General features: G+C 46.0%; 1 protein-coding gene across 4 annotated transcripts in view; it reads right to left on the bottom strand.

Annotated features, from left to right (window-relative positions):
• LOC146194405 (DIS3-like exonuclease 2) overlaps positions 1 to 27,239 on the bottom strand; it is a 157,986-nt gene that overhangs the window by 71,004 nt on the left and 59,743 nt on the right. For 3 of the 4 annotated variants that reach the window (XM_084597395.1, XM_084597396.1, XM_084597398.1), the window contains 6 exons: positions 20,672 to 20,773; positions 19,608 to 19,859; positions 17,491 to 17,628; positions 16,386 to 16,655; positions 11,964 to 12,278; positions 575 to 746 (listed from right to left, as the gene is read on the bottom strand). In XM_084597395.1, coding sequence (XP_084453521.1) covers positions 575 to 746; positions 11,964 to 12,278; positions 16,386 to 16,655; positions 17,491 to 17,628; positions 19,608 to 19,859; positions 20,672 to 20,773 — 1,249 coding nt within the window. The remainder of the gene's footprint in view (positions 1 to 574; positions 747 to 11,963; positions 12,279 to 16,385; positions 16,656 to 17,490; positions 17,629 to 19,607; positions 19,860 to 20,671; positions 20,774 to 27,239) is intronic. The other variant, XM_084597397.1, reaches the window with a different exon arrangement.

Genomic DNA, 27,239 nt, shown 5'->3' with positions numbered 1-27,239 from the left:
ATATGCAGAGTACTAAAATTTCCAATATAGAGCACTCTGGAGCAATAAAACATTAATCCAAAAGCCTTCTGAAGCACTGTAGGACGAGCTTTGTAGTTTCCGAACAGCCTCTTAGGCTGACAAACAATGCTAGAAAATTTAGTGAGTGATGCAAAGACTGCACCATTAAGTTTGTCATTACTGCCACAGAACCGCACGTGAAAGGTCTTAAATTCCAGGTTTTATGCTAATTAAAGAGAGGGCACCCTGCAGAAATATACACAGTGACATCTCCTTGATACAATCCCAATTAATACTCGATGAAGACAATTTCATTTCACAATTTTCGGCTAACGTTCAGCTACTTTACTATTCGTTACATGTTCACTACACCAAGGTTCCATGGCAAACTTTGTCCTTGAAATATGCAGTTCATCTGCCAATGTTTCAGTCTGCACTACATCAACGGTGATTCTGCTTGAGCTGAATTTTCCAAGAAGGCTCCACAAATTCCGTTATGACAAGATCCAACTGCCAGACATCTGCACTTCACAGAGCTCGCAAGGCCAGCGATCAAGTCTAACATCAGACGCACCTTGCACCGCCTCTGTTGGAGTGGGCTTCTCTTCCGCTGCAGTCCCCTGGTCGGGAGTCGCACCCCAAGTCAGCGGTCGTTCTCCCCAGCCGCCATTGGGAGCTGCTGCTGTTCCACTGTAGTCAGTTGGTCCCGATGCCGGAGGTGTAGGCAGCCTCACAACACTGTCTACCTGGAAAAGATGCGGGCAGCACTTTCTACAGTCTCGCCTGCCTTGGCTTAATGTACAGAGAAGGCCACCACTAGATTCACCCGGCCCTTCCGTGTAAAAACACAAATCCAGCACAACACACTGGCCACACAAACACATAACAATCAGCACTTGCTAAAACAAACATGGAAAAGAAAAAAAATTCTAAATATTTAAAGCTTACTACGCAGTTTGCAAACAGCATTTGCTATTCTGTTCTATCTGCACCACACTTTCACGATTCAAACTATTCACGACTTTTAAATGATCAGAAATTACAAATTTCTAGATAATCTGAAATGGCAGCGAAATACTGCAACATTTCCACCAAGTAAATATCCCTGCCTTTATCCCCCAAGTGCTCCATCCTCACGACCCCCCAAGCACACGCCAGAAGCCTGCATCTGCTGATGACCACCAAAAACTGCTGCATGAAGTAGTACAGCATCCTGGAGCTCATCACTGCATCATGCCACGAAGTAGTTTACGGCTGGCCGTGACCCAATTAGCAATGTTCCTCTGACTTTAGATCCCTAAGGTAGAAGAGATGGCATGCGTTGATGCAAACTAATGTATGGAGAGAGTGGTGATGATGCGGCACGCGTGTTTTGGTTGCATCATGGTGAGCACCCTATCTTTACGCCATTTAGAATCTAGACAGGAAATAGTTTCTAACAGAAACATGGGTTTGCAGGTACCTGTTGACAATATTTACGAAGAGTTCAGGACAGTCAAAAATTCCTAATATCCAGGTTCATTATACAGTCGAACCTCGCTACAACGAAAACGAATATAGCGAATTATCAGATAAAACAAACTAAAATCAAAGTTTGGTTGGTCTGTGGTTTATTTTTATGGGAGTTCTTTCTGTATAACAAAAGAAAAAATTCAAAATTTGATGCTACAGTAAACCCTCGTTAACTCGAAGTTGTAAAACACGGGAAAAATTTTGAGACAAGCGGAGTTTCGAGTTAAACAAAATGCCAAAAATTTCTGGCAACAATCCCTGGCGATCAGCCATGCGCCGCCGCCACCAATGCCTGTCGTTGCCGCTGGTGCACACCGCACAGAGCGACGAAACTCTGCGACAGAGGCGCGTTTTCAGCGTTGCTTTGTTACCACCACCTCGTCGTTCGGTCAGGGGGAGTACAATTACGCTATATCCCATTTCTAACACTAAACAGCATGATGTACGGTAAAACAGTGATGAATTTTTTTGTAACGCATCACGTGGAAAAAAAAAGAAAAACGTCACACCTTAGCGGTGCACTACACTGCGATGCAAGCAGCGACTTCCTCTTGCTCCTTCTGAAAATTAACAATACAGTCGAACCCGGTTATATCGAACCCGGATATATCGAATTTTGGTTATATCGAATTCACGAAATATTCCCTTGAAAATCCCATGTAAAAGTATAGGAAAGCCGCGTCATATATCGAACTCAATTTCACCGGTCGTTCGATATATCGAACTCAGCACCACACACTGGAAAGTGTGCCTTCCCCAAAGACGATCGCATCACCCTTGGCCGTTTGCCGCGTGACGTTTTCAAGCCACGCGCGGAAGGAATGAGAGGGGACAGTTCGGCGACGGCTGGTCTGGGCAGCGCCGCGCCCATTCCCCAAAGGCGCGCGCATCTGCAGTTGTCGTTTCCCGCGCGCCAACACATGACGTTTGCAAGCCATGTGTGTGGGTGTGCCCATTCTTTTGCTGAGCTATCTCTCTCCTTAGCACGCGCAACGCATGCGCCAAGCCAGCTCAGCCCATTTTCAGACAGACGTCGGTCGCTGTCTCCAGCGTGTGTTGCGAACACTCTGCGTGCAGTGGCGCGGCGGCGGACGTGGCTATGGCGCCTGCAGATGTTAAGAAGCGGCAGTTCATTTTTTTTTTTTTATTTGCGAGAGTCATCCTTTCTTATCGTTGTGCTGTACGCGCGGCGTAGTGTAAGATATGGCGGCTGCGGATGTTAAGAAGCGGCAGGGTTACCTTTTTTTTTTCGCGGCGATGTTTATTTTTATTTATTTACTTTTTTTTATCGTTTATCCTTGCATGTATGAATCAGCGAAAGCACGCGGTCAGCTGCTGCGTTCATGACGCCCGCCCCAAGCGCGGCGTGATAAATCAAACCAGGCTTGCGCAATCAAGCCATCACGGGCACTCTGCCAAGTTCGCTCCCCGCCACCGCAGGAGCTATCAAAAGATAAACGCGCCCCGAGGTTATCCCTGCCCAGCATCTTGGCACGCTGCCAATGAGCTGTGGATGAGACGACCGAAACGGACTGACGCGCGCCATCGACATGCAAGTGAAAATGCTCGCGATTTCTGCTGCCGCGGCGACACAGAAACCTGTTTTGAGCTGCCGCGGTGGCTCGAGCGGCGAGAGGGACGCAGTTCCAACAAGTTTGAAAATTTTCGCTCTGTCGCTGCCACTCGTCGCTGAGATCGCTCAGTCGCTTGCATGTGAGTGAGCTGGCCTTAACGCTTTTTTTTTTTTTTTTTTTCAAATTCTTGGTGCAAAAGTGGAGGGTGGGTTCATTATGCGAGTGGGTTGATTACGCGACAAATACGGTATTGTTTTTTCGCATCGTAAGTACCGTCACAAGCCGATTTCTGTATATCGAATTATCGATATATCGAACTATTTCACGATCCCCTTCGAGTTCGGTATATCCGGGTTCGACTGTATCTAGCCACACTAGCCTTTTTATTTTCCTTTACTACGCTACCAAGCTTTTACTGAATTGTCTCAATGCGCTCATATATGCACGGATCAGATGAAGTGAGCGTCTGCAGGTTTTCCGCTCAAGCCCAACTAGGAAAACCAACTTTGCTCACGAAAAAAAAAAAAAAAAATCAGGACAGAAATTGAGTAGCCCAAAGCCTTCTGCGATTGCCTGTCTAGCAAGCTGCTTCTGGGTGATACGCGAAATTTTCTAGAAACCCAGAACCTCAGTGTGACAGCGACGAGCGAAACTGCTTTGGCGGGCCTCGCCCGTCACGTCCGTCGACACTCCACTGCACAAAGGGAGCTTTTGTAATAAACGGAAAAGAATTCTCAGGAAAATCTCAACTTTATAATTTTTGAAGGAAGAACTGGGTAATGCTTGCCCGCTTCGCGTTGGCATCCAGCCCAACAAAAGCATCCTCGAGCTGCTAAACGCGTCGCATAAGCCATTTATCGCCGCCGCTGCATTCAACTTTGTTGCGGACACCACATACACAACAAAAATCAGTCAACGCTTCGCGCACATGGCGCGACGAAACAGAACCAAACAATCACTAAATCGCTCTTGCCAACATGCACGTCCGGAGGGCAGCTGACCGAACTACGCCCAATAAAACTCATCAGCCTCCGCGTGCGATCAGCGCTCACGTGACTGCTCCCAAGGTGAAAAACGGCTGCGTCCACAGGAATTTTGTATTCGCTCTTCGAACGTGACTGCGTTCGGCACTTAATATAAGAACAAAGCGCTCGCTCGGAGCCCTATCACCTTTCGGTAATGACCTTTGCCTTTGGTCTTTCCGGTCAAAATTTCGAAATATCCGCATCACGCCTGAAAAATGGTTTGAGATAAACGGGAGCTAATACATAGCACCTATGGGACGCTCAGTTGTGGATGTGTCGGGAAGCGACCGGAAAGTCCGATGTTGCAAGGAGATGTACCACATAGCAACATGGAATGCAAGATCTATGACGCAAGGTAAACTGGATATCGTCAAGCGAGAAATGGACAGATTGAACATTGATATCTTGGGTATCAGCGAGCTCAAGTGGACCGGAATGGGAGAATTTAACTCCGGCGACCATTATGTCTTTTATTGTGGGCACGAATCCAAGAGAAGGAATGGGGTCGCTCTCATAGTAAACAGAAGAATGGGCAAAGCAGTGCTAGGGTACAACCCCAAAAACGACCGAATGATTTCACTTCGGATCCAAGGTCACCCTTTCAACATAACAGTTATCCAAGTCGATGCACTGACCACTACTGCTGAAGAAGCTGACGTTGAGAGATTTTATGCGGACCTACAATGCCTTTTAGACCGCACCCCATCATCAGACGTCGTTTTTCTCATAGGAGATTGGAATGCTAAGGTAGGGAGTGAAGAAATATCCGGAATTACAGGCAAGTTCGGTCTTGGTGAGCCAAATGAAGCTGGGCAGAGGCTAGTAGAGTTTTGTCAAGAAAACAACCTGACCATAGCGAATACTCATTTTCAACAGCACAAGAGGCGCCTGTACACATGGACTTCACCGGACGGTCTGTACAGGAATCAGATCGATTATATTATTTGCCAGGAGAGATGGAGAAGCGCTATACAAGCAGTAAAAACAAGGCCTGGGGCCGATTGTGGCACCGATCATCAGCTTCTTGTTGCCAAGATTAAGCTTCGATTGACGAAAACGCAGAAAACTAGAAGGCCTTTCAGGTATAATCTGGATCAAGTTCCATTAGAATATGCTGTGGAAGTGAGGAATTGATTTCAAGAATTAGATCTAGAAGACAAAGAGCCCGAAGAGATGTGGTCTGACGTTCGTGATATAATACAAGAAGTTGCTACTAAGGTAGTTCCAAAGCAAAAGAAATGCGAGAAAGCAAACTGGTTATCTGAAGAGGCTTTGCAAATAGCTGAGGAAAGGAGGATGGCAAAAGTTATGGGGGAAAGAGAAAGATACAAGGTTCTCAATGCGGATTTTCAGAAAATAGCAAGGAGAGACAAGAATGCCTTCCTGAACATACAGTGCCAAGCTGTTGAGGACAACAGCCAATTAAGGAACACAAGAGCTCTGTATAAGACAATCAAAGATATCAAAGGAAGCTTCTGTGCTAAGATTGGCGTGATAAAGGACAAACGAGGCAAGGACCTCACTGAAGCCGCAGAGATAAAGAGGTGGCAGGAATACACAGAAGAACTGTACAAGAAGGACCCGAATGTGCAAACCCAACATAAGACGGTTGTGATAACTGATCTCGAGCCGGGCATCCTGAAGAGTGAAGTTGAATGGGCCTTAGCCAGCCTTGCTAAGAACAAAGCTAGCGGAATTGATAGCATTCCAGCTGAGTTGCTTCAAAACCTCAACCATGACGCTGTTAACATTCTGCATACATTATGTCAGAAGATTTGGACAACCCTGCAGTGGCCACAGGATTGGAGGAGGTCAGTTTACATCCCCATTCCAAAGAAAGGCAGTGCCAAGGATTGTTCCAACTACCGCACGATCGCGCTTATTTCGCATGCTAGCAAGGTGATGTTGAAAATCCTCCAAGGTAGGCTGCAGCAGTATGTGGATCGGGAGCTTCCGGACGTGCAAGCTGGGTTTCGCAAGGGCAGAGGAACTAGAGACCAAGTTGCCAACCTTCGCTGGATCATGGAAAAAGCAAGAGAGTTCCAGAAACCCATCTACTTCTGCTTTATTGATTATGCGAAAGCGTTTGACTGCATAGATCACAGCAGATTGTGGCAAGCTCTCCAAGAGATGGGAGTTCCCATCTGTCTCCTCAGGAACCTGTATGAAGGGCAAGAGGCCACAGTCAGAACTGGGTATGGTCTTATTGATTGGTTTCCGATTGAGAAAGGAGTGAGGCAAGGCTGCATACTGTCGCCCTGCCTATTTAACCTATATGCAGAGTGCATCATGAGGAAGGCCGGTCTGGACGAGTCTTCAGCTGGAGTGAAGATTGCTGGAAAACGTATCAACAACCTTAGATATGCGGATGATACCACTTTAATTGCAGAAAGTGAAGCGGAACTCAAGAGACTTCTGATGCGCGTACAAGAAGAGAGTGAGAAGTTTGGGCTTAAACTGAACATTAAAAAGACAAAGATCATGGCGTCTTGCCCTCTCAAGTCCTGGAGCATCAAGGGACAAGAAGTGGAAGCTGTGACAGATTTTCTCTTCTTGGGCTCCAAGATTACCTCGGAAGGAGACTGCAGCCATGAAATTAGGAGACGCCTGCTTCTGGGAAAGAGAGCAATGGTTAGCCTTGACCGCTTAGTAGAGAGCAGAGACATTAGTCTGTCAACCAAGATCCGTATAACTCGTGCTATGGTCTTTCCAGTTGTGATGTATGGATGCGAGAGTTGGACTGTGAAAAAGGCTGACCGCCGAAGAATTGACGCGTTTGAATTGTGGTGCTGGCGAAGACTCTTGAGAGTTCCTTGGACTGCCAGAAGATCAAATCAGTCAATATTGTCGACCATAAACCCTGACTGCTCATTGGAGGGTCAAATTCTAAAGTTAAGGGGGGACGCGACCTTTGAAAACCGAAAAATCGCGAAAAAGTCGATTTTTGGAAGATTATATATTCCGGTAGTATGTCTTATAAACTATCATTTCTGTAATTATCAATGTCCAACTCGCCGTAGAAATACTCGAAATTAATTATTTAACAAGCGGCGGCAGCCGCGGAGCAGCGAGCAAGCGCCGAAAATTCCCAAACTTCGCGCGCGCACCATTCCTCTCCCGCCGAACTGAGCGCCGCCATCTTGGTCTTGTTTTGTTTGTGAATTCTTGCGCTTTCTTCTGCCACCCTCGGCGGCGGCGACGGCGGCGCGGTCGAGGCGTGGCTTGCTACCGATTGAGCGCCTCGTGGCGGCTTTCAAGTTTCCCGCGCTCGAATTCAAGGCTGCAATTGGGCAAAGCGCGAGCTCCGCGAGAACGCGGGGGATCGGGCAACTACTATTGGCTGCTGCGGCCGCTGACGCGTCGGTCTCCGCCTCCCCGCGTCATATGCTACGGCTCTTTGTTTGCTGTCGTTGTTGGCTTCACCATTTTTGCGATCGCCGGATTTACGATCTCTCGTCGTGCCCTCTGAACGGTTTCGTGCAACGTGTTAAACGTTGCGTGGTCGCTCACGATGCCTCGAGGTGCGACACGCATTCAGTGCAGACTTGGCTAGCTTTTTTTTTTTTTTTTTCGTTACGGCGCTTATGCCGCGGAAGATAACCCGGGAAGTCGCTTGTCGCGTTTGGGCCGCTCCTCGTTCCTCTGGCGAGATGCCGCGATAGATAAACCGGGAAACCGCTTGCTGCGTCTGCGCCGCCCACCACGCTAGGGCGAAATGCCGCGGGGGAATCGGGAATGCCGATTGTCGCGGCTTGCAGAGCTCAGGATCGACGGATCTCAGCATGTGGAAAGTGGTCCGCGGCACCAAGGCGTTCGCTGTAGCCAATCGGCTAGTCGCACAGATGTTCGCTGCAGCCGAGATCGACGGAGCGCCATAGCCCTAATGTATATTTTGACGGCCGCACCGGACTTGTTCGTGACAATTGCGAGTGTTCGTCTTAAGTGGGGCCGTTATAAGTGGGCTCGACTGTACCTGAATAAATTTTTGAGGGCAAGGCAAGCCCATGTATTTAAAATATTATGTCTGGAATTTGTCATAATTAATTTGGTTAATCAACATAGATCCAATTGATAACAAAAAATCCAATTCTATGCTATTTTTCAGCAAAAAAATTTAGAAAAAGGGCTTTGTCTTGCCCTGAGGAACCTATCTAGAAATCAGCATGACAAATTGCACAATGCCAGTACCTTTCACAATTTCTCCAGGCTTGATATAAAGGACCTACTCGAACCAGTTTGGTATTGCTTCTGTAACTTGAGAACTGGCGTGCACAATTCTATGAAACTTGGTGGAATTTCATTTGTTAATGTCATGAGCCTGTCTTGAAAATTTCATCATGATAACTTGAGAAACAAAAAAGTTATTGTTCTCTCAACCTTTAAGAGCCGTTTTCTCAGAATCAATTTTTTGCACAGTGTGGCTGCTAGGGAAAGTCATAGCTCAAGAACCGCTTATTGGATTTTCATGAGTTTTTTTTTGTTATATACCTAAGTAAAGTTCTGAGGGCAAGACAATTTGTTTTTTTTTCAAAATATTTCATGTGTAATTAGGGGCAGTCAATTAAAATATCGTTAAGTCAGGTGTAAATTTGAACACTAAATTTGGGGCTGTACTAAAATTTTTCAGAGAGGAAATTTGGAAAAAGGGAATTGTCTTGCCCTGGGGAAACTCTCCAGGAATGACCATAACAAATTTCACACTGCTAGCACATTTTGCAAATTCTCCAGGCCCGCCCCTAGGGACCTATGTAAACTATGTTGATATACTCCTCTAACTTGAGAACCGATGAGCCCAGCTCCATGAAACTTGGTAGTTCTTCAAATGTGTGTACTATGAGCATACCCTGAAAATTTCATTCAGATACCTCAAGAAATAAAAAAGTTGGTGTTCAAGGGTAGCCTCCCCCCTTAAAGCTCAGCTACTTTGGTCATCTGATGAGAAGAGAGGAGTCGCTGGAGAAAGATTTGATGTTGGGAAAGGTTGAGGGTTGCCGGAGAAGGGGTAGGCGGCGAACGCGATGGTTAGATGGCATCCTCGAGGCACTGCAGATGAAGTTATGTGATGTTAGGAAGATAGTGAGAGACCGGAAAGCGTGGCGTGACATGGTCAATAGGGTCACGAAGAGTCGGACACGACTGAACTGAACTGATGGGAGGTGAAGGCGCAGCGTGGAAAATTTTCAACTTAACCGATTTTTCGAGATATGCGAGTTCGTACTAACGAGAGTTTACTGTATATCGGTAATAACAAAGCAGTTTTTTTGCATTATAACTGCAAAAAACGCGCAAAGAAGCTGAAAAAACTTCCAAGAAACGTAATTTTTCAACCAATTGAATTGCCCACCGCAGAAGTGTTTTTAAATCGCTCGTGTGTTTGCGTGCCACGTCATTTAGCGGCGGCAAAAAGAAAAAAAAAGAAAGAACTACTACCAACAGTTTATAGCTTCAGAGATCACACCCCCGTGCGCGTTGATCTCTGAGGTCATGAACGGCCACGACCGAAGTCGAACGCCGCCGCCAAAGTAAATCGGCCGCACGTTCGTGTGCCGGGTCATCTAGCGGTGGAGAAAAAACTAGCACCAACAGCTCATGGCCTCTGAGATCAGCGCACGCGGTGATCTTGGAGGTCATAAATGGCCATAGCCAGACTCGAGCGTCATCGCCCGCCACCGCAGCTCGAGTCCGGCCATGCAAAGACTGACAGGCATGTGCCTGGCATGTCATCACCATCGCCTCATCATGGCGTGAGCCCCTGCCGTGCCTCTGCGGCTGACACATGCGCGCGCTACGCTCCCCGTGAGACCGTTGGCTCTGTCGTGAAAATTATGTGCGGAGACAACATCCCTACTTGATATTCATTTTTGCTCTCCAACACGCAAGGAAAAGAGATTTCATGCTTATGCTAAGCTTTTAATTAAAAAATTGTACACGCACCTTCGTGTTGTCCATATTAGAGGATATTTTATTTCCTTTTATTAGCAAATTTGTTTACAGGAATTTGGGCGTGCACTTTTAGAACGAATATCGGATATAACGAACAAATTTTCGATCTCTGTACTACTTCATTATAATGAAGTTCGACTGTACTGAATTTTGTCTGCATTACAGTCCATGCATAAAGCTTATTCCAGCTAAAGTGGACCACAGCTACAAGCTTTCCTTTGCAGCCGTGTGGCTGTGTTTGGGTGGATGTCAGTGAGTAATTACTCTCTTATTACAAACTACGCAGTGCCTGGTGTCATCGACGGTACCGGAAGCATGGAAGAATGCAAACATTATCCTCATTCACAAGAAAGGGGACTCTAAGGACCTTAAAAATTACAGACCAATCAGCTTACTGTCTGTTACGTATAAGGTATTTACTAAGGTAATCGCTAATAGAATCAGGACAACCTTAGACTGCAATCAAGCAAAGGATCAAGCAGGGTTTCGGAAACGGTACTCTACTATCGATCATATCCATACCATCAATCAGGTGATAGAAAAATGCGCGGAATATAACCAGCCCTTATACATAGCATTCATTGATTACGAAAAAGCATTTGACTCAGTTGAAACCTCGGCGGTGATGCAGGCATTGCGAAATCAGGGGGTAGACGAGCCGTACGTGAAAGTGCTGAAGATATATATAGTGGCTGCACAGCAACCATAGTTCTGCATAAAGAAAGTAACAAAATTCCCATAAAGAAAGGTGTTAGGCAAGGAGACACAATCTCCCCAGTACTATTCACAGCTTGTTTAGAGGAAGTATTCAGAGACTTGGAATGGGAGCAGTTAGGGATAAGGGTAGATGGAGAATACCTCAGTAATCTGCGATTTGCTGATGACATTGCCTTGCTAAGCAACTCGGGAGATGAACTGCAAAAAATGATTGATGACCTAGACAGGAAAAGTAGAAAGGTAGGCTTGAAAATCAATATGCAGAAGACTAAGGTAATGTTCAACAGCCTCGGGAAGGAACAGGAGTTTACATTAGGTAGCGAAATACTGGAAGTAGTAGGCGAATATATCTACTTAGGGCAGGTAGTAACCGCAGATCCGGACAATGAAAAGGAAATAACAAGAAGAATAAGATTGGGATGGAGCGCATTTGGCAAGCACTCGCAGATTATGACTAGCAGCTTACCGGTATCGCTCAAGAGGAAAGTATACAACAGTTGCATCTTGCCTGTACTCACCTATGGGGCTGAAACGTGGAGGCTAACCAAGAGAGTTCTACTTAAGTTGAGGACAAGCCAGAGGGCTATGGAACGAAAAATGGTAGGGGTAACATTAAGAGATAGAAAGCGTGCAGAGTGGGTCAGAGAAATAACTCAAGTTAACGACATTCTAGTGGAAATTAAGAAGAAGAAATGGACATGGGCAGGACATGTAGTGCGAAGAGAGGATAACCGATGGTCGCTGAGGGTAACAAACTGGATTCCAAGGGAAGGAAAGCGTAGCAGGGGGCGGCAGAAAGTTAGGTGGGCGGATGAGATCAAGAAGTTCGCAGGGGTCAAGTGGATGCAGCTAGCACAGAACCGGGTTGAGTGGAGAGATATGGGAGAGGCCTTCGCCCTGCAGTGGGTATAATCAGGCTGATGATGATGATGATTACAAACTAATCCAACTTGCAGTATTCCCCTAAATATCCAACTAAAACAATGCAATCCGTCCAAGGAACTTTACAAAGTTGTACTATCCCAAAATCGTATTAAAAGAGTATGTATACTAAATTTTGCCGTATTCGATTCAGACTCGAAATTTCAAATATCTGTCCACTGCTAGTACTCAGTGGTGTTCTCCATAGTGGGAAAGATTCCACACAGAAATGGCACGTGAGAGCAACCTGGCCTTCCCCTCCCCTGCTCACCTCTGGTGCTGTAGCCACAACAGCGCTGCGTCCGATGCGTTCTGCCACGCTTGCTCCCCCTTGGCAGGGCTGTCCCTGCGTGCTTGCGACCCCGCTGTTGTCGTCCGCCTGGTTGCTGTCGGCACCAGCAGTGTTGTTGCGTGCGTCTAGGGATGCCTGCAGGAAGGCCATATCTTCGAGGTGCTGCTCGAGCGCTGCACTGCCCGTGCTCTCGGCATCCGACGACCAGTCCTCTTCTCCACTCAGCTCGTCGGGTGCCACTGCACACCCCTGAGGTGGAGAAGAGGGCCTGCGCCGCCTCTCCTCCTCGGGAACCTGCACCCACCACCGCACACGGCTTACAGAACATTGGTACAGAACCCCCCGAGTAGCATACAAACTACCATATAAGGGTACCATCCCTATGGCTTCAGCCAACGTACACTTCCAGCACCGCTGCAACAAATTACCATTACCATAATAAGGGACCACCAGGAATGAGCACATTCATGAATTTGCTTGCAAGCTCAGCATCCGGCTGCTGGTGAATGGCTTCCTCAAACCACATCCATACAGACACACCCGAAACGAGCCCCCTCAACTACCACACGACCCCTACAGGCAAAGCCGCATTCACTCTACCACAAACTGTGCCCCTCTCACCTCCTCTCACTTTAATACAAACTTTCTGGGAGACCGGACACATGAACCTGTGAACAACATTAGTTGAACATCTGGACCAGCCTTGGAGCAGGCAAAGTCGTGAAGACTCTTATGGAGCCCTCTTGAGAAGATTTCTAACTTTGCGGTCAAATAAATTTCTATTTGCTCTCTCTCTGAAACAATGCCATTTAAATGTTTACTCCATAGATGGCTGGTGGCAGCAGAAGTTAATGGGTGCAGGGATCAGTAGTGGCTGCCTGTGGACAACGCACATACAGTACAACCTCGATAATTCGAACTCGGTTAATTCGAAATCCCGGATAATTCGAAGGTTTTCTGCGGTCCCGTATTTTCCAATGTAAATTTGGCCGGATAATTTGAACAGGCGGCCTGCGCCAGCCTGGTTAATTCGAAAATTTGGACTGCTATGCGGCAATGCCTGATCCATGTTTCGCCGCAAACCCGACGAAACGACGGCCCTACGGAGCCGCGAGGCAAAGCCACATAGTAATGGTGATGATTTATAGGCGAAGCGCCCCAGCCGGAGCACTCTCTGCACAAAAATCGGTCCACAGTGCGCCTCGCGCACCGCCGAAATACGCGCCTGCAGAGGAGAAGACGTGCTTCACTGCAACACGGCGGGCATACCGGTTTTTATCACGTGACCTTGCCCCCACTCCATCCCTTGGTGTGCTTCGCCCACTCTTCCCCCGTGCCTCCGACGCTGCAAGTACGCCACCACCACCGCCGCGCCGGTCTCGCCTGCGCCATTTCTTTGTGTTCTGCGCTGTGGTTAGGGGTCGGCTACTGTGCCGTTTTTTTGGGCGGGACTGTGCAGAAATGCTAGCTCTGTGACCGTAGCAGTGCAGAAATGCCAAAGTACAAGACTTTAACGCTGCAGTAGAAGTTCTGCTTGATCCAGGAAGCAGGCAAGAGCGCTTGTTCGAAGACCGAGTTGGCCAAAAGGCATGGCGCGCCCCTCTCGACGTTGTCCACAATATTGAGCAACAAGTCAAAATACTAGAGGCTTACGGCAAGACCTATTCTTCGAAGCGGTCACGAGTGCGGGCTCCCACGTATCAAGATGTGGAAGCTGCTCTGCTTCGCTGGCTGCAGAAAGCAAACGCTGCCCACCTTCCCGTCAATGGAACTCTACTGCGGGAGAAGGCCAACGACCTAGCTCTACAACTTGGGCACGAGGAATTTAAGTGCAGCAATGGATGGTTTTGCCGTTTTAAGGAACGCAATAATTTAACCTTTCTCACCGTCTGTGGTGAGAGCGGCAGCACTAACGAGAGCGTTGTCGAGGATTGGAGAAACCACACATTGGCGCCGCTGCTTAGCGAGTACGGTGCAGACGTTTACAACCTTGAAGAGGCTGCACTTTTTTATAAGATGCTGCCAACAAAAACATTCGCAGTGAAGAACACCGCCATCAAGGGTAGGAAACAGGCCAAGGACAGGATTACTGTGCTGTTCGGCGCAAACATGTGCGGTAAACACAAGCTGCCGCTACTGGTCGTCGGGAAGACGGGGAAGCCTCGCTGCTTCAAAAATGCGCGGCTGCCGCCAAAGGATGAACTCGTCTACAGGCACAATAAGAAAGCCTGGATGACAGGTGCAATATTTGAAGAGTACGTGCGGCAACTTGACCGCAAGTTCGCGGCCACGGGCAGGAATGTCCTATTTGTCGTCGACAACTGCCCGGCACATGGCGACATCCCACATCTCCAGGCCATCAGGATGGTATTTTTACCTCCGAACACCACTTCGATCTCACAGCGGATGGACCAAGGCGTCATTCACCACACTAGGAAGATTTATCTGTACCACCTGCTCAAGCGCATGCTCCTTTGCTACGACAATGGCAAGAAGTACTCCATCGACCTCCTCGGAGCCATATGCCTCATGGTGTACGCTTGGAAACAAGTGGAGCCCACATTGATCAGGCGGTGTTTTGAACACGCTGGTTTTTCCAGTGAAAGCACTGTTGATGCCGATGCAGACCACCCATGTACTACTACTCTTGACGAAGAAGGAGCAGAGTATTGCGACTGCATCAATGCGCTCTGCGCAGAGGACGAGTCCAACGCAGTCGGCTTCGCCGAGTATATCAACATTGAGAGCGAAGAGCAGACTGGCCACTTTGACTTGGAGAGTGAGATCACTGCTGGTACGAACATGCGCGATGACAGCGACGATAGCGACGACACCGACGAGCCTCCCCGAGCACCTGCTCTTGGTGAAGTTATCGGATCGCTGAATGTTATCCGCAGTCTTGTTGAGTGCCGCGGTGGAAGTTCAGAGATGTTTCGTCTATTTGACCAACTCGAGAGCATGACCTTAGCAGCCGCAAACTACCGGACGCGGCAAACCAGCATCTCTGATTACTTTCAGTAGTAATTCAAAATATGCCGAATAAAGGTCACATTCCTGCAACGAATTTTTTTGCCTAAGTCTTATTTCTTGGTGTGTTCGGTTAATTCGAAAACCCGCTTAATTCAAAGATTTCTCGCGGTCCCGATGACTTCGAATTAACGAGGTTGTACTGTACAGTCGAACCCAGTTATATCGAACCCGGATACATCGAATTTTGGTTATATCGAACTCACGAAATATCCCCTTGAAAATCCCATGTAAAAGTATAGAAACGCCACGTCATATATCGAACTCACGTTTGTCGTTTCCCAGTTGTCGTTTCCCACGCGCCAACACATGACGTTTGCAAGCCATGTTCGTGGGTGTGCCCATTCTTTTGCCGAGCTATCTCTTTCCTTCAGCACGCGCAACGCATGCGCCAAGCCAGCTCAGCCCATTTTCAGACGGACGTCGGACGCTTTCTCCAGCGTGTGTTGCGAACCCTCTGCGTGCGGCGGCGGACGTGGCAATGGCGCCTGTGGATGTTAAGAAGCAGCAGCTCGCTCTCTCTCTTTTTTTTTTTCTCGAGAGTCCTCCATTTTTATAGTTGTGCTGTACGCGCGGCGTAGCATAAGATATGGCGGCTGCGGACGTTAAGAAGCTACAGGTTTTTTTTTGTTTTTTTTCGGGGATGTTTATTATTTTTTTTATCGTTTATCTTTGCATATATGCATCAGCGAAAGCACGTGGTCAGCTGCTGCGATCATGACGCCTGCCCCAAGCGCAGCGTAATAAATCGAACTAGGCTTGTGCAATCAAGCCATCACGGTCATTCTGCCAAGTTCACTCCCCGCCACCGCAGGAGCTATCAAAAGATAAACACACCCTGACGTTACCGCTGCGCAGCATCTTGGCATGCTGCCAATGAGCTGCCGATGAGATGACCGAAACGGACTGACGCGCGCCATCGACATGCAAGCGATAATGCTAGCGATTTCTGCCGCCGCGGCAACACAGAAACCTTGTTTTGAGCTGCGACGGTGGCTCGAGCGGCGAGAGGTACGCAGTTCCAGCAAGTTTGAAAATTTCCACTCTGTCGCTGCTGCTCGTCGCTGAGATCGCTCAGTCGCTTGCATGTGAGCGAGCTGGCCTTAACGCATTTTTTTTTTTTTTCAAATTCTCGGGTGCAAAAGTGGAGGGTGGGTTCATTATGCGAGTGGGTTGATTACGCAACAAATACGGTATCGTTTTTTCGCATCGTAAGTGCCGTCACAAGCCGATTTCTGTATATCGAATTATCGATATATTGAACTATTTCGCGATCCCCTTCGAGTTCGATACATCCGGGTTCGACTGTAGTACTAAGAGCCCCACTGAGCCCAGTAGCTTAATTCGTTTGTGCTGCATTGGCTGTGTGCTCACCTCGAGCAGTTCCTCGGGGGAGAAGACCATGGTGGAGCCCAGGTCCTCCGTCTCGGCCCAGGGGTCCACTCTGGCGGGCCACTCCTCAGGTGGCTCTGGCAGTGGAGGCTGTTCGTGCTCCAGTGTGGCAGCCATGAGCTCCGAGGGAAGTGGTGCCAAAGACGCCTCCAGGGAGCAGGGCATGGGCACGCGACTTGGAGGAGGGCGCGCACCAGCCCTCTGGCTGTTGCTCTTGCCATTGCGACGCTGCGTCTGCACGTATTCCTGCACCTGTGGTGGTCCAGACCGCTCAGTGGACTACCCGCAAGGTTTCATATGAAAGTAGAGTCTACAAAAATATCATGCCTCATATGAAATTCTGAAATTCCAGCTGAAGTGTACTCTGTATGGTGTGCAGCATTTTTATTAATTCCAGAGCCACAGCTGTTAGTAACATTATGGGGGGCCTCAACACAAGTGAAATACTTCTGGCAACAACTGAAGCAAGCTCTGAATTGTGCGCCCCAAGTATTGCAGTCTGGAAGGTGCTTACGCATGTTACTTGCTCTATGTAAGACTGAAATTGTACAGATATTGTTCACCTCAATATGATACAGACTTCAGATGATACAAACTTCACATCAGAGAGGTTTATACAATGTGCTTTTCTTTAGATGTTTGTGGCCGCCTACCTTTTTCGATCAACTGAGAATCAATCCACCGCACACGTGTTTCCAACAGCCAACAGCAACAAGCACTGCGTGCAGTTTCTGTGCTCATTTTTGTGACCACGGAAATGGCAGTGCTGCTCTAAAAAAAAAAACTGCAGATTTTCAATGAGACTAAAATGGTGCCAGTGGAGTGAGTAGCTGCCAAGTTTTGAACAGTAAAACTCTGGCACGAACTCATGGCCGCTTAAAAGGAAGTGCTCCTGAACTTGCTTCTGCAGTTTAGTTTATTGAAAGCACAATACACTTACATCAAAGTTTGCAGATGTGAAAAAGCATTGAGATCGTGGCTGACCAGCCCCTTAAATCTACTTTGCATACCACGAAGAAAAGTATGAAGAGACGAAGCTGAGTGCCCATACAAAGGTAACATCCCTGGTATAAGCCTGCGCACTCACCTGTCCAATCAAACGCTCGATGCCAAGCACCTCGATGGTGTCCGAAGGCCGAGGAGCTCCAGGGGTGGGCGAAGAGCCATCCCATGTGGGCACGGGAGACTCAGGAAGCTCGGCAGGGCACCCTTCTTCGTCCTCCTCCTGATTGGGATGGCAAATTTTCAGTGTTATGCCTGTCCCTTTCAAGGAAGGTCAATTGTCCCTTGCATGAAAAGGACAAGGAAGACAAGGGTGGCACTTGACAAAATTTTTGAAAGCACTGTGGAATCTACACTGCAGAAATGCGAAAGCCCGAGTGTTGCTGGTGCACACGGTGCATCACGCTTGCTCTCACCATCATCAACTAAATGCACCATCATTTTCATTGCTAATGCCATCATTGTCATTATCACTAACTGCAGCGTCATCGTCATCGCTACTATCATCCTCACGGTAGAGAAGGAGATATATGATGTGCGTTTCATGATCCGGCACAGTTGGCTGGAGCGCTTGGCTGTGGATCCAAGGAATAGAGGTTGGAATTCCAGACAGGATTTTTATTTTTCTGATGACGTCATCAGGATGATTAACAAGTGACATCAGTGCACAGGATTTCGTTCCATGAGCCTAGAAAGGCTTTTGCCTTAAAATGCCATGGACCTCCTCACTGCCACTTGTGTCCTAGCACCAGAGCCGACTTTACTCACGTCTTCCTGAACTGCCCGAACAAACCCAAGCAAGGGCCAAGATATCAGGAGCGATGGGAGGCTGCTCTGCGCAGCTCGCTGCCAGAGGTACAGCTTCTGACAGTGAGCTGAGCCCGAGGGGTCGCCGAAGCTCAAAAGTGCCCGGCCATCTAAAGCAGCCTAAGGGCCCATCGTCGTCCTGCTCTACTTCCCATTACCCCCCCTCACTTGGTTCTTTTTTGAATCATTAAAGTTGCTACCTACCTACCTGAGCACAGTTCCTAACAGAGCACTGCTAATACCGTTTTTCTTTTATCAGTTTGCAACACTGCCCTGTCCCTGATGCCAAACCGAGTGCACAAACAAGCTTCAATAAACTAGACTGCCAGTGCCAGCGATGAAGCACATGTACACATAACCACTGCCTGCCACACACAGGGGCCAGCATGACATGCATTTAGATAAAACTCCACAATGAAAAACAAAGTTCCAAGCTGGTGTTCCTGTTAGTGAATGTATGTTCTAGCTGAACCACAATGGCAACGAAAGCACACTGCCTAATAAGAAGTAACCACAAAAATAATCTTAAACGACAGCCTTCGTTACCAGTATGAAAACATACATCTATTGCTTCTACTGACTGAAAAAAGCTGTCCAGTCTCACTTTTTCATAAAATATACCACCACAATTCAACACTGCGCTCCCAATAGGTTTAACCACCATCATACATCTTATTACGCCGTAATCAAGTGAAAAAGGTAGACATTCTTATACTCGAACTACCTAGGTTCCTTATCCCAACTCGTTTCTTCGTCGCAACTTAATATGTAATTCAAATAATTTTTCTGCATCATTAGCAAGTATAAGTGACAAAAAAAAATTTTTAAATCTGCATTACAAAGCTTCTTTTTTGCCAAGAGTTCAACTTCTAGTATATTTTTATCTTCACTTTGTGCTCTGCTTTTTTTTTATTTTGTTTTTGTTTTGTGAGAATTTTGACATCAATGTCACCTTCTAGAAATTACATTTTGCGCCTCTCTGTTCGTTGCTGTTTTATTCTTGTGGTAACTTCTGCAGTGAATTTGTTTTTCAGAGTTTTGTATATATTTATTATCACTACCTTTTGCGTTTCCATTGCAACTATGCTACCTAAAAGTAGTAAAATTAAATGAATTCCCTATAGTTCTAAAGAATATTTTACAAACTGCAAACGTAACACTGATGCGGATGTAATGACATGCCATCATGTGGTGTGCCTGGGAGAAGTACAGAAGGTATACATTGCAGAGCAGCCAATCCAATCGCTACACGATAGCTTCAGAATCGGGCACAACAGCAGTGATAAGGCCATATCAGGCAGTTCTGAGTAGTGTGGCCTGCTTTCTACCAACGCTTGGCCCTAGGAAGGTTCGATCAATACATTAACTTGCGAGGGGGGGGACTATGCGACGTACACACAGCATTATACAGTGACACCGGCTGAACAAGTCTGCTTCGGCAGCACTCATTTGGTGCCGGTGATAGTGCAGCACCGCAAAACCATGACCGCAGGGAGGCTGCCGAGGCGATCCCAACAGCACCTCATCGTCCGGCTCGTCTCCCTTCTCGTCTGCTGTGGGTGCAGTGTCCTGACCAGAGCTCTCTAGGGCGTTGTGGATGGACTCTCCAGTCTTCTGCTCCCACAGCTGGATCCGATCCCAAAGGATCTGGAAATGCACCCAGGGACAAATTCGCTTCACCTTTCTTCGTGGCATACTTTACTAGTTGCCCTATCATTTGTTTTCTTTTTAATATTAATAAAAAAGAAAACTCTTCTAAGCAGGCACGCGTTCATGCCAACACACAAGCTCAACCGCGCAGCACTGAGTCAGCTGACGCCAGGACTTGAATGCACTTGGTGCAACATGCTTAGGAACATGAAAGGTAGCCAACAGTTGCTTCATGAAAACTGGCCTTTAATCTCACCCAATATAGGCGAGCAAAAAGTGACTTCATTTCGTCTGCTGTACAGAACGTGGAGAAGCAGACAGCTGCTCAGGCCTATTACGAAGAAAATGACTTCAGTATGACCGGTGGGCAAACCTGGTGACAGCTTCAATCATGCTGCCCATTTCTCATGACAGCAACTATGCAAAGGAAGTTTGTTGGACGGGAAATATGCCAAGTCATCTGTTGCACTGTGTAAACATGCCATACACGTTAGGGGTGTGCGAAGTACTTGAAAATCTGAACATGAACCGAATGTTTGTTGTTCCATTTATATTCTATTTGAGAAATTGAAACAACAAAATTCATGAACAGTCAGTCAGGCGACCAATGAAAATGAAGCATATGGCCTTGCTACATCATGATGTTTGTTCATGAGGACAAGCGAGAACGGGCACCCAGGTCAATAAGTTTCGTCACTGCACATGGACCACTGGTAACAAGGATCAGTTACTGCCACTGACACAACCTTGCACAAGCCTCCATCAGTGTGTGAAAAAAAAAAAAAGAAGTTTAAATAAATAAATCTTGCCTTCCATTCCTCTTGTGGCTTGATCTGTACAGCCACGACATCCCCATTGAGGGCTCGGTTGCGGTCATGTAGACCGCCAATATAGATGTCCATCTGACTGTCCTGAAACAACACCCGAAAGGAAAGCACGGTTAGCGAGACGATGCTCACCATTGCAATGCTGCCTGTTCACCTGATGCCAAAATGGCTTCAACCCCCTGGTCACTGTCAGGCATTGCAAAAAGACTTTTATTCAACTGACCATGCCTTTCCACGTTAACAGGGAACAAAGCTGCTTAGAGGAAGGCCTACCACAACAATCAACATCACTGAAACAATGACAACAAAAAAAGAGGTGCAGCTTTGCATTCAGCTTTCACAGCTGCAGTGCCAGAAAAGTAGTGACTCAGTAGAATAAGGAATGCAAAACAGTGTGCTAAGCAATACAAAACACGTGCAGCTACTGGCGTCAGCAACACAAACCGCAAAGTGAGGAACTGCACCAGTAGTTGGGTATAGCTGTTCTGTCACTATGACCTTGTCCAGTAAGAATTCTCGGCTGGGCAATGCAAAATAAATATTTGGCCCGTTTCTATGGCAACCAACCAAGCAATTCGGTAGTTTCATATGGTACACACTCTGCTATAAAGAAATAACAATGTATACACAATTTTATTTGCCAATGAAAAAAAAAAAAAAAGATATGGTACTCAGCAGGTGTCAGAAACTGCACACCTTGGATCAAAGTCTTTTACGCACACTACTTTTGTGGCAAAGTTCGCTTTTTGATATGCTTCACGGCTCAGGCACACTTGGCCTGAGCACTATTTCTGAGCACACAACATTCAGAACAGCAAGCATAGCAACATGAACCGAATGTTTGCTGTTCCGCTCATATTCTGTTTGAGAAATTGAAACGACAAAATTCATGAACAATCAGCCATGCAACCCATGAAAATGGAACATATGAAACGCAAGAAAAATTCATATATTGCATCCATTGAGCGAGCTGGACAAGTGAACACAGATAGTATGCAGTAAAAGTGAGACTCAAACTGCCCACACTAGCCTTCAATCCGCCAGGTCTAGCTCGTTCTAATGCTTCAATCCCTGTGCGAGTACTGCTTCCGACCCCATCACAAAAATGCTGCCTTTAAGCCAGTGAGGTGCCCATCGAGCTAAACAAGTACAACAAACCTCATACAGCTGGGTGCAAAACGGTGTACATCTTCCATACCAAAAATTAGTGCATCAAGTTGGTATCAAAGACATCCGTCATTCCCTTAATGCAACTCTGCAAATGAGCAATTCACATAACAAATTGCTATCATGGCACTTTTGCTGGCTACCCATCCCAGCCTGCACAAGGTTTATGCGAACAATATTTAGTACCAAACAATACGGATGAGAATTCATACACAGTGATAACAGAGCACAAGAAAGAGTGCATTCACATGATTATGACAATGTGGGCGGTATGCTACCTCAGCCAACTATAAACCGTGCCGCCAGAGAAGTGTCGGTCTGCCTACACTGGTGCAATTCAACATCGCAGATTGGTGACATGGGTTTTTGCCTGAAAATCCCCAGAACCCACAATCAAACGCTGGTACTGTGTTTGCCTTAGGTAACTGGGTTGCCTCCATTGCTCTTTAGTTGAAGTCGCACAGCATGTAGGAAAATTGGAAACAACCTTAAGTTCTCTCCATTATCGTTATTTGATACATCAATCTTCAAAACATCATCGGCGTATTCAGCGTTAACCTCAAAACCAGTGTTGCTCCTTTGCCTGGTTCAGCAACGGTGATTTGTTTTGAAGGTAAATATGATGCCCCGTTTCCAACACATTCCCTCTGATAGGCACGCAGTTCTGTGATGAACATAATCATCCTTGGGACCATCATGACCCAAAAGTTCGCAAGCAATGTTGTAAGCATAAGTTAATTTAGCGGCAAAGCATGCACACATACTCCAGCCATCATCTAATAGTCATGTGATACAAGGCCTTCAAGCTAAAAGCTTACTGCAGCAGAAAATAAACGCGGTTACTGGGCTGCAGCCATTAATGCTCATCTATTATTTAACAGCCTTAAACTAAGGTGACGGTCACTCCTGCAACCATAAATTTTGACAACAGTGATGGCCAACAAAAATTTTAATGATTGCTTAAAGGTTTGCTTACTCCTTAAAACCAGCATGATGGTAACCCCATGTGCACTTTGTGGCCAAATTAAATGCCTTAGGCAAACTACGACTGAAAAGTGACTCGTAGAGAATGCATAGAGCATAAAATTGTGAAAAAAAAAAAAAAAAAAAAACAGAAAACAAAAACTGAGGCAAGCAGCTATAATTCAGTATACGAAACAAAGAAGCCAATAACCAGCAAGACCAAGCAAAGCATAAGCCAACCGTAGCCTATGAGAGTAATTTCTTGCTTACCTCAGAAACGGCCACACAGTGAGGATAAAATTCACAACCCCTATAGACTACGGCCAGAATGCCTCAATTCTAGTTTCACGATCGGTAGTGAATATATGTGCATCGGATTTTGTGTTTCAAACCAGCCTCACTCCAGAGTACAGCAGCTATGAGAAACAGATCTGACATGCTGACCTCAAATGCACTTACAAGCATACTGCCCATTAGATTTATAGCCTAAAGAGTCGAAATAGGTTCTCCCACTACGATTGAAAAACAACTTATTTCGTTTCCCTTGTTCTTGAAGGCTGTAGGTTTAAGGGGCCCTGAAAAGAAGATTCAAAAGCCTGCAACGAACGTGGTTAGGCTGATAGTGATGATAATCATTTCGGTCTTTCCAAGCAACAAACTAAAATTCAAAAGACCTCTGCAGTGACTCTGAGAAATGGTTAAAATTTAATTGCTTGCAATGATTAGGAAGACACCTCATTGCGCACTCTTAACACCCTCCTGATGTGTAGTAGGGAGTGGGGGAGGCATCCTCGTTGGGGATGCATCCCCAAGTGATATTAGTGCAATGCCGCAGTCCCGACCAGTACCCCACTCCCTTTTTTTTCTGGGCACTCGCGTGCATGAATTGGGAGGGGAAAGGGTAGTGTCATTTTTAATCACCAGTAACTATGGTGTTAGTGAAGCTAACCTAAAAATGCTTGCAGTACAGTAACAAGCGATGCAGTACTAAATGCTCCTGCACTTTTTCTCACCATAGTCAATTTTGTTCCACAGTCCTTTGAAAGTGCAGTACAGGCAGAATGTATTCCTTCATATCTTATGTCTACGATGAGAAAAATCAAGAAAGGGCATTTCTTTACATAGAAAGGTTTGAAGGCCATCATGTATATGCAATCAACGGCTAATGGACTGAAATGTGAGTAGGTGCTGGGCAATAAACATACGAGCAACAAAAAAAGAGAATAAATAAATGTACGCAGTTAATACAAGCAATGAGGAGTGTGGATAGAGGCTTGGTTCAGAGCAAAAAATGCCCCCACCACCAAATTTTCCCCAAGTGCAACAAAACTGGGCTACCGTCAAGCCATTCATTGACATGCCAGAAGAAGACATCAGGTCTTACAAGCAGTTACAAATAAGGTATAAAATAGAGTTTTGCTGTTACAGAATAAAGAAGTTCTCTATAAACTGAGCTTACCTAAAAGAATTTTCAGCAGTTTCAAACTACAGTCACTCTAGGATGTGGATATAGACATTTTATTTGCAAGCCATCAGGGATGTGAATATGGAGCGACAACGCCCTCTTTCCTTCAAGAGAAAGCCTTTCCCCCTGACAACTGCACTTATCCCAATTAAGCAAGTGAAAGTGAGCCTTAAAGATCATTAAGAAGTCCCGCGATCAGTAATATAGCAAACTGCATTAGGTTCTGTACAGCTTCTTTGCATTCTCTCCTAGGCTGCTCCGCAATTCAACACCTGAATGTCAATGATCTTTCCACTACATGAGCTTGTGAAGGATATGCAAACGATTATTGACTCTTATAACTTGTATGGCACAAATGGCAAACTCTATGTGCTAAACACAATTTTCAGCATTCTGCTTTAAAATTTCGTAGCTTAAAAGTTTACAAACAACATCACAAGGCATGAATTAAGATGAGCATTTCCTCTTGGAAACAAGTTAGTTCATCATAAAACCTCATGCTTACCTCATTACTCATTTTTCTCTCAAGCTTTATGCGTGAAAATAAGGTACGGCCACCACAAGTACTTCTCCAGTTAGCAGAGAGCAATAAAACATTGACTTCTGTTTCCTCACAGCAGGCTCCATGAGCTGTAGGCCAAGTTCTTTACCACACTGCATTCGCACTTCCCATTCGCACTTTAACTCAAAAGCCGGACGCACCTTGGTACAATAATCACATAAGACGACTATCAAATAAAAAGAAGCGATTGTACAGGTCAGCCAAGCTTTCATCGAGTGAAGCTCGTTGGAATGCCTATAAATTAGCCTCCAGCGAATACGTGTTGGCGCTAAAGAACGCCAGGAATAAATATCTATGCCACACGCTGCCTTCCATGTTAATTAATGATACTAAGAAATTCTGGCGCGTCATTAACCAAAAAGATAACGACACTATAACCCTCGTTGACAGCTTTGGAAGTGTTATACCCTGTAATCAAACCGCGTCCATTTTTAATGAAACATTCACCCGAAACTTTTCTGCAACCCGTAATGTCTCGTTACCCGCTGTACCTTGTTACGACTACCACGATATGTTTCCAATCACAATAGACCCATGTGGCGTTGAAGCTGTGATTAATTCATTGCGTCTTTCCTCTGCTCCTGGTTGTGACCTGATTACTGTGAAATTTTTGCGCAGCACTGTTGTTTACTCATCCATTGTACTAGCAAAAATTTTTCAACAATCACTTGATACAGGACGCCTGCCCCTTGACTGGAAAGTCGGTAAGGTGATTCCACTCTACAAATCGGGAAACAAGCAGTCTCCTCTCAATTACCGACCTATCTCACTCACCAGTATCCCGTGCAAAATATTAGAACACATCCTACATTCATGTCTTGCAAATTTTCTCGAATCTAACTCATTCTTCTCCAGCTCGCAGCATGGCTTTCGAAAATCTTACTCCTGCGAAACTCAGCTCGCTTCCTTCACACATAAACTAAATCTTATTCTTGATAATCGTTTAATGGCAGACTGTATTTTTCTCGACTTTTCCAAGGCTTTCGACAAAGTGTGTCATAAACTGTTACTTTACAAACTACAACTAATGAACATGGATCGCAAGATTCTTACTTGGATTGAATATTTTCTTACCAACCGTTCACAGTACGTGTCAGCCAATAATCATAACTCTCACTTCAACCCTGTTAATTCCGGCGTTCCACAAGGCTCCGTACTTGGCCCTCTTCTTTTTCTAATTTACATTAACGACTTGCCTTCTTCCGTTTCCTCACATATTCACTTATTCGCTGACGACTGTGTCATTTTTCGAGCAATAACATGCAGTGACGATGTAACCACCCTTCAATCAGACCTGAATGCTATAACTTCTTGGTGCAAAACATGGCTAATGGAACTCAACATCAATAAATTTAAATCCCTTCGCGTATCCAGAACTTGCGACAGTACTCCCACTTATTTTCTAAACCATCTTCCGTTAGAATCGGTACACTCTTATAAGTACCTTGGTGTACACATCACTTCCACTCTTACTTGGTCTTTACATATCACACACATAATTAACAACGCTAATCGTATGCTGGGTTACATCCGCCGCAATTTCGCCAGAGCGCCTTCCTCGCTCAAACTTTTGCTGTACAAAATGTTAGTACGTCCAAAGATAGAATACGCCGCACCTATCTGGGACCCTCATCACGAAAATCTAATTCATTCGCTAGAAATGGTCCAACATAACGCTGCCCGTTTCATTCTTTCAAACTATAACAGGAGCGCCAGCATATCTTCAATGAAATCAAGCCTTAATCTGCCACCCTTAGCTACACGCCGTAAAATGTTTCGTATCTGTCTGTTCCATAAAATGTTTCATCATCCGCACTTACGTACTGAACTTATCCCTCCCCCGCATCACGTATCATCAAGACTAGATCACGCCTACAAAGTCGGTGTACCATTTTGCAGAACTAACGCTTTCTTTCAGTCCTTTTTACCTCGCACTGCAGCAGAGTGGAATCACCTTCCGGCACCAACAGCAACCATCAAAGATCATCAGCTTTTCAAGGACGCCTTAGCTAACATTGTATGATTAACCACATCTGTAACCTTTCGACAATTGGTCCATTTTGTTTATTTAATTTCTATTTATGCCTGTAACCACTCCCCTCTCTAATGCCAACGGCCCTGAGGGTACTTGAAATAAATAAATAAATAAAAATAAATGTGTTTTATTGCAACTCTGGACACACTGTCGGCATCGACACTTATTGCAGCACAGCAGCAGCTCCAGTACAGGTGAGAAGTGAGATTGAGTAAAGAGGAGCGCAAAACGTGCATGGTTGCCAGACCTGTCTACTGCTGGCAGCACCACATAAGCATAACTCTGAATTTAGGAAGATAGCACTGTGCACCCTGAAATTAAACTCAGTTTGTGCACACATGCATAACTTTATTGTTTG

This window comes from Amblyomma maculatum, chromosome 3, assembly GCF_055883805.1.
Source record: "Amblyomma maculatum isolate TAMU_Amacu chromosome 3, ASM5588380v1, whole genome shotgun sequence".
NCBI classification, from domain to species: Eukaryota; Metazoa; Arthropoda; class Arachnida; order Ixodida; family Ixodidae; genus Amblyomma; species Amblyomma maculatum.
The sequence above is the reverse complement of the archived record's forward strand: the minus strand, read 5'-3'. Positions and strand labels throughout refer to the sequence as shown.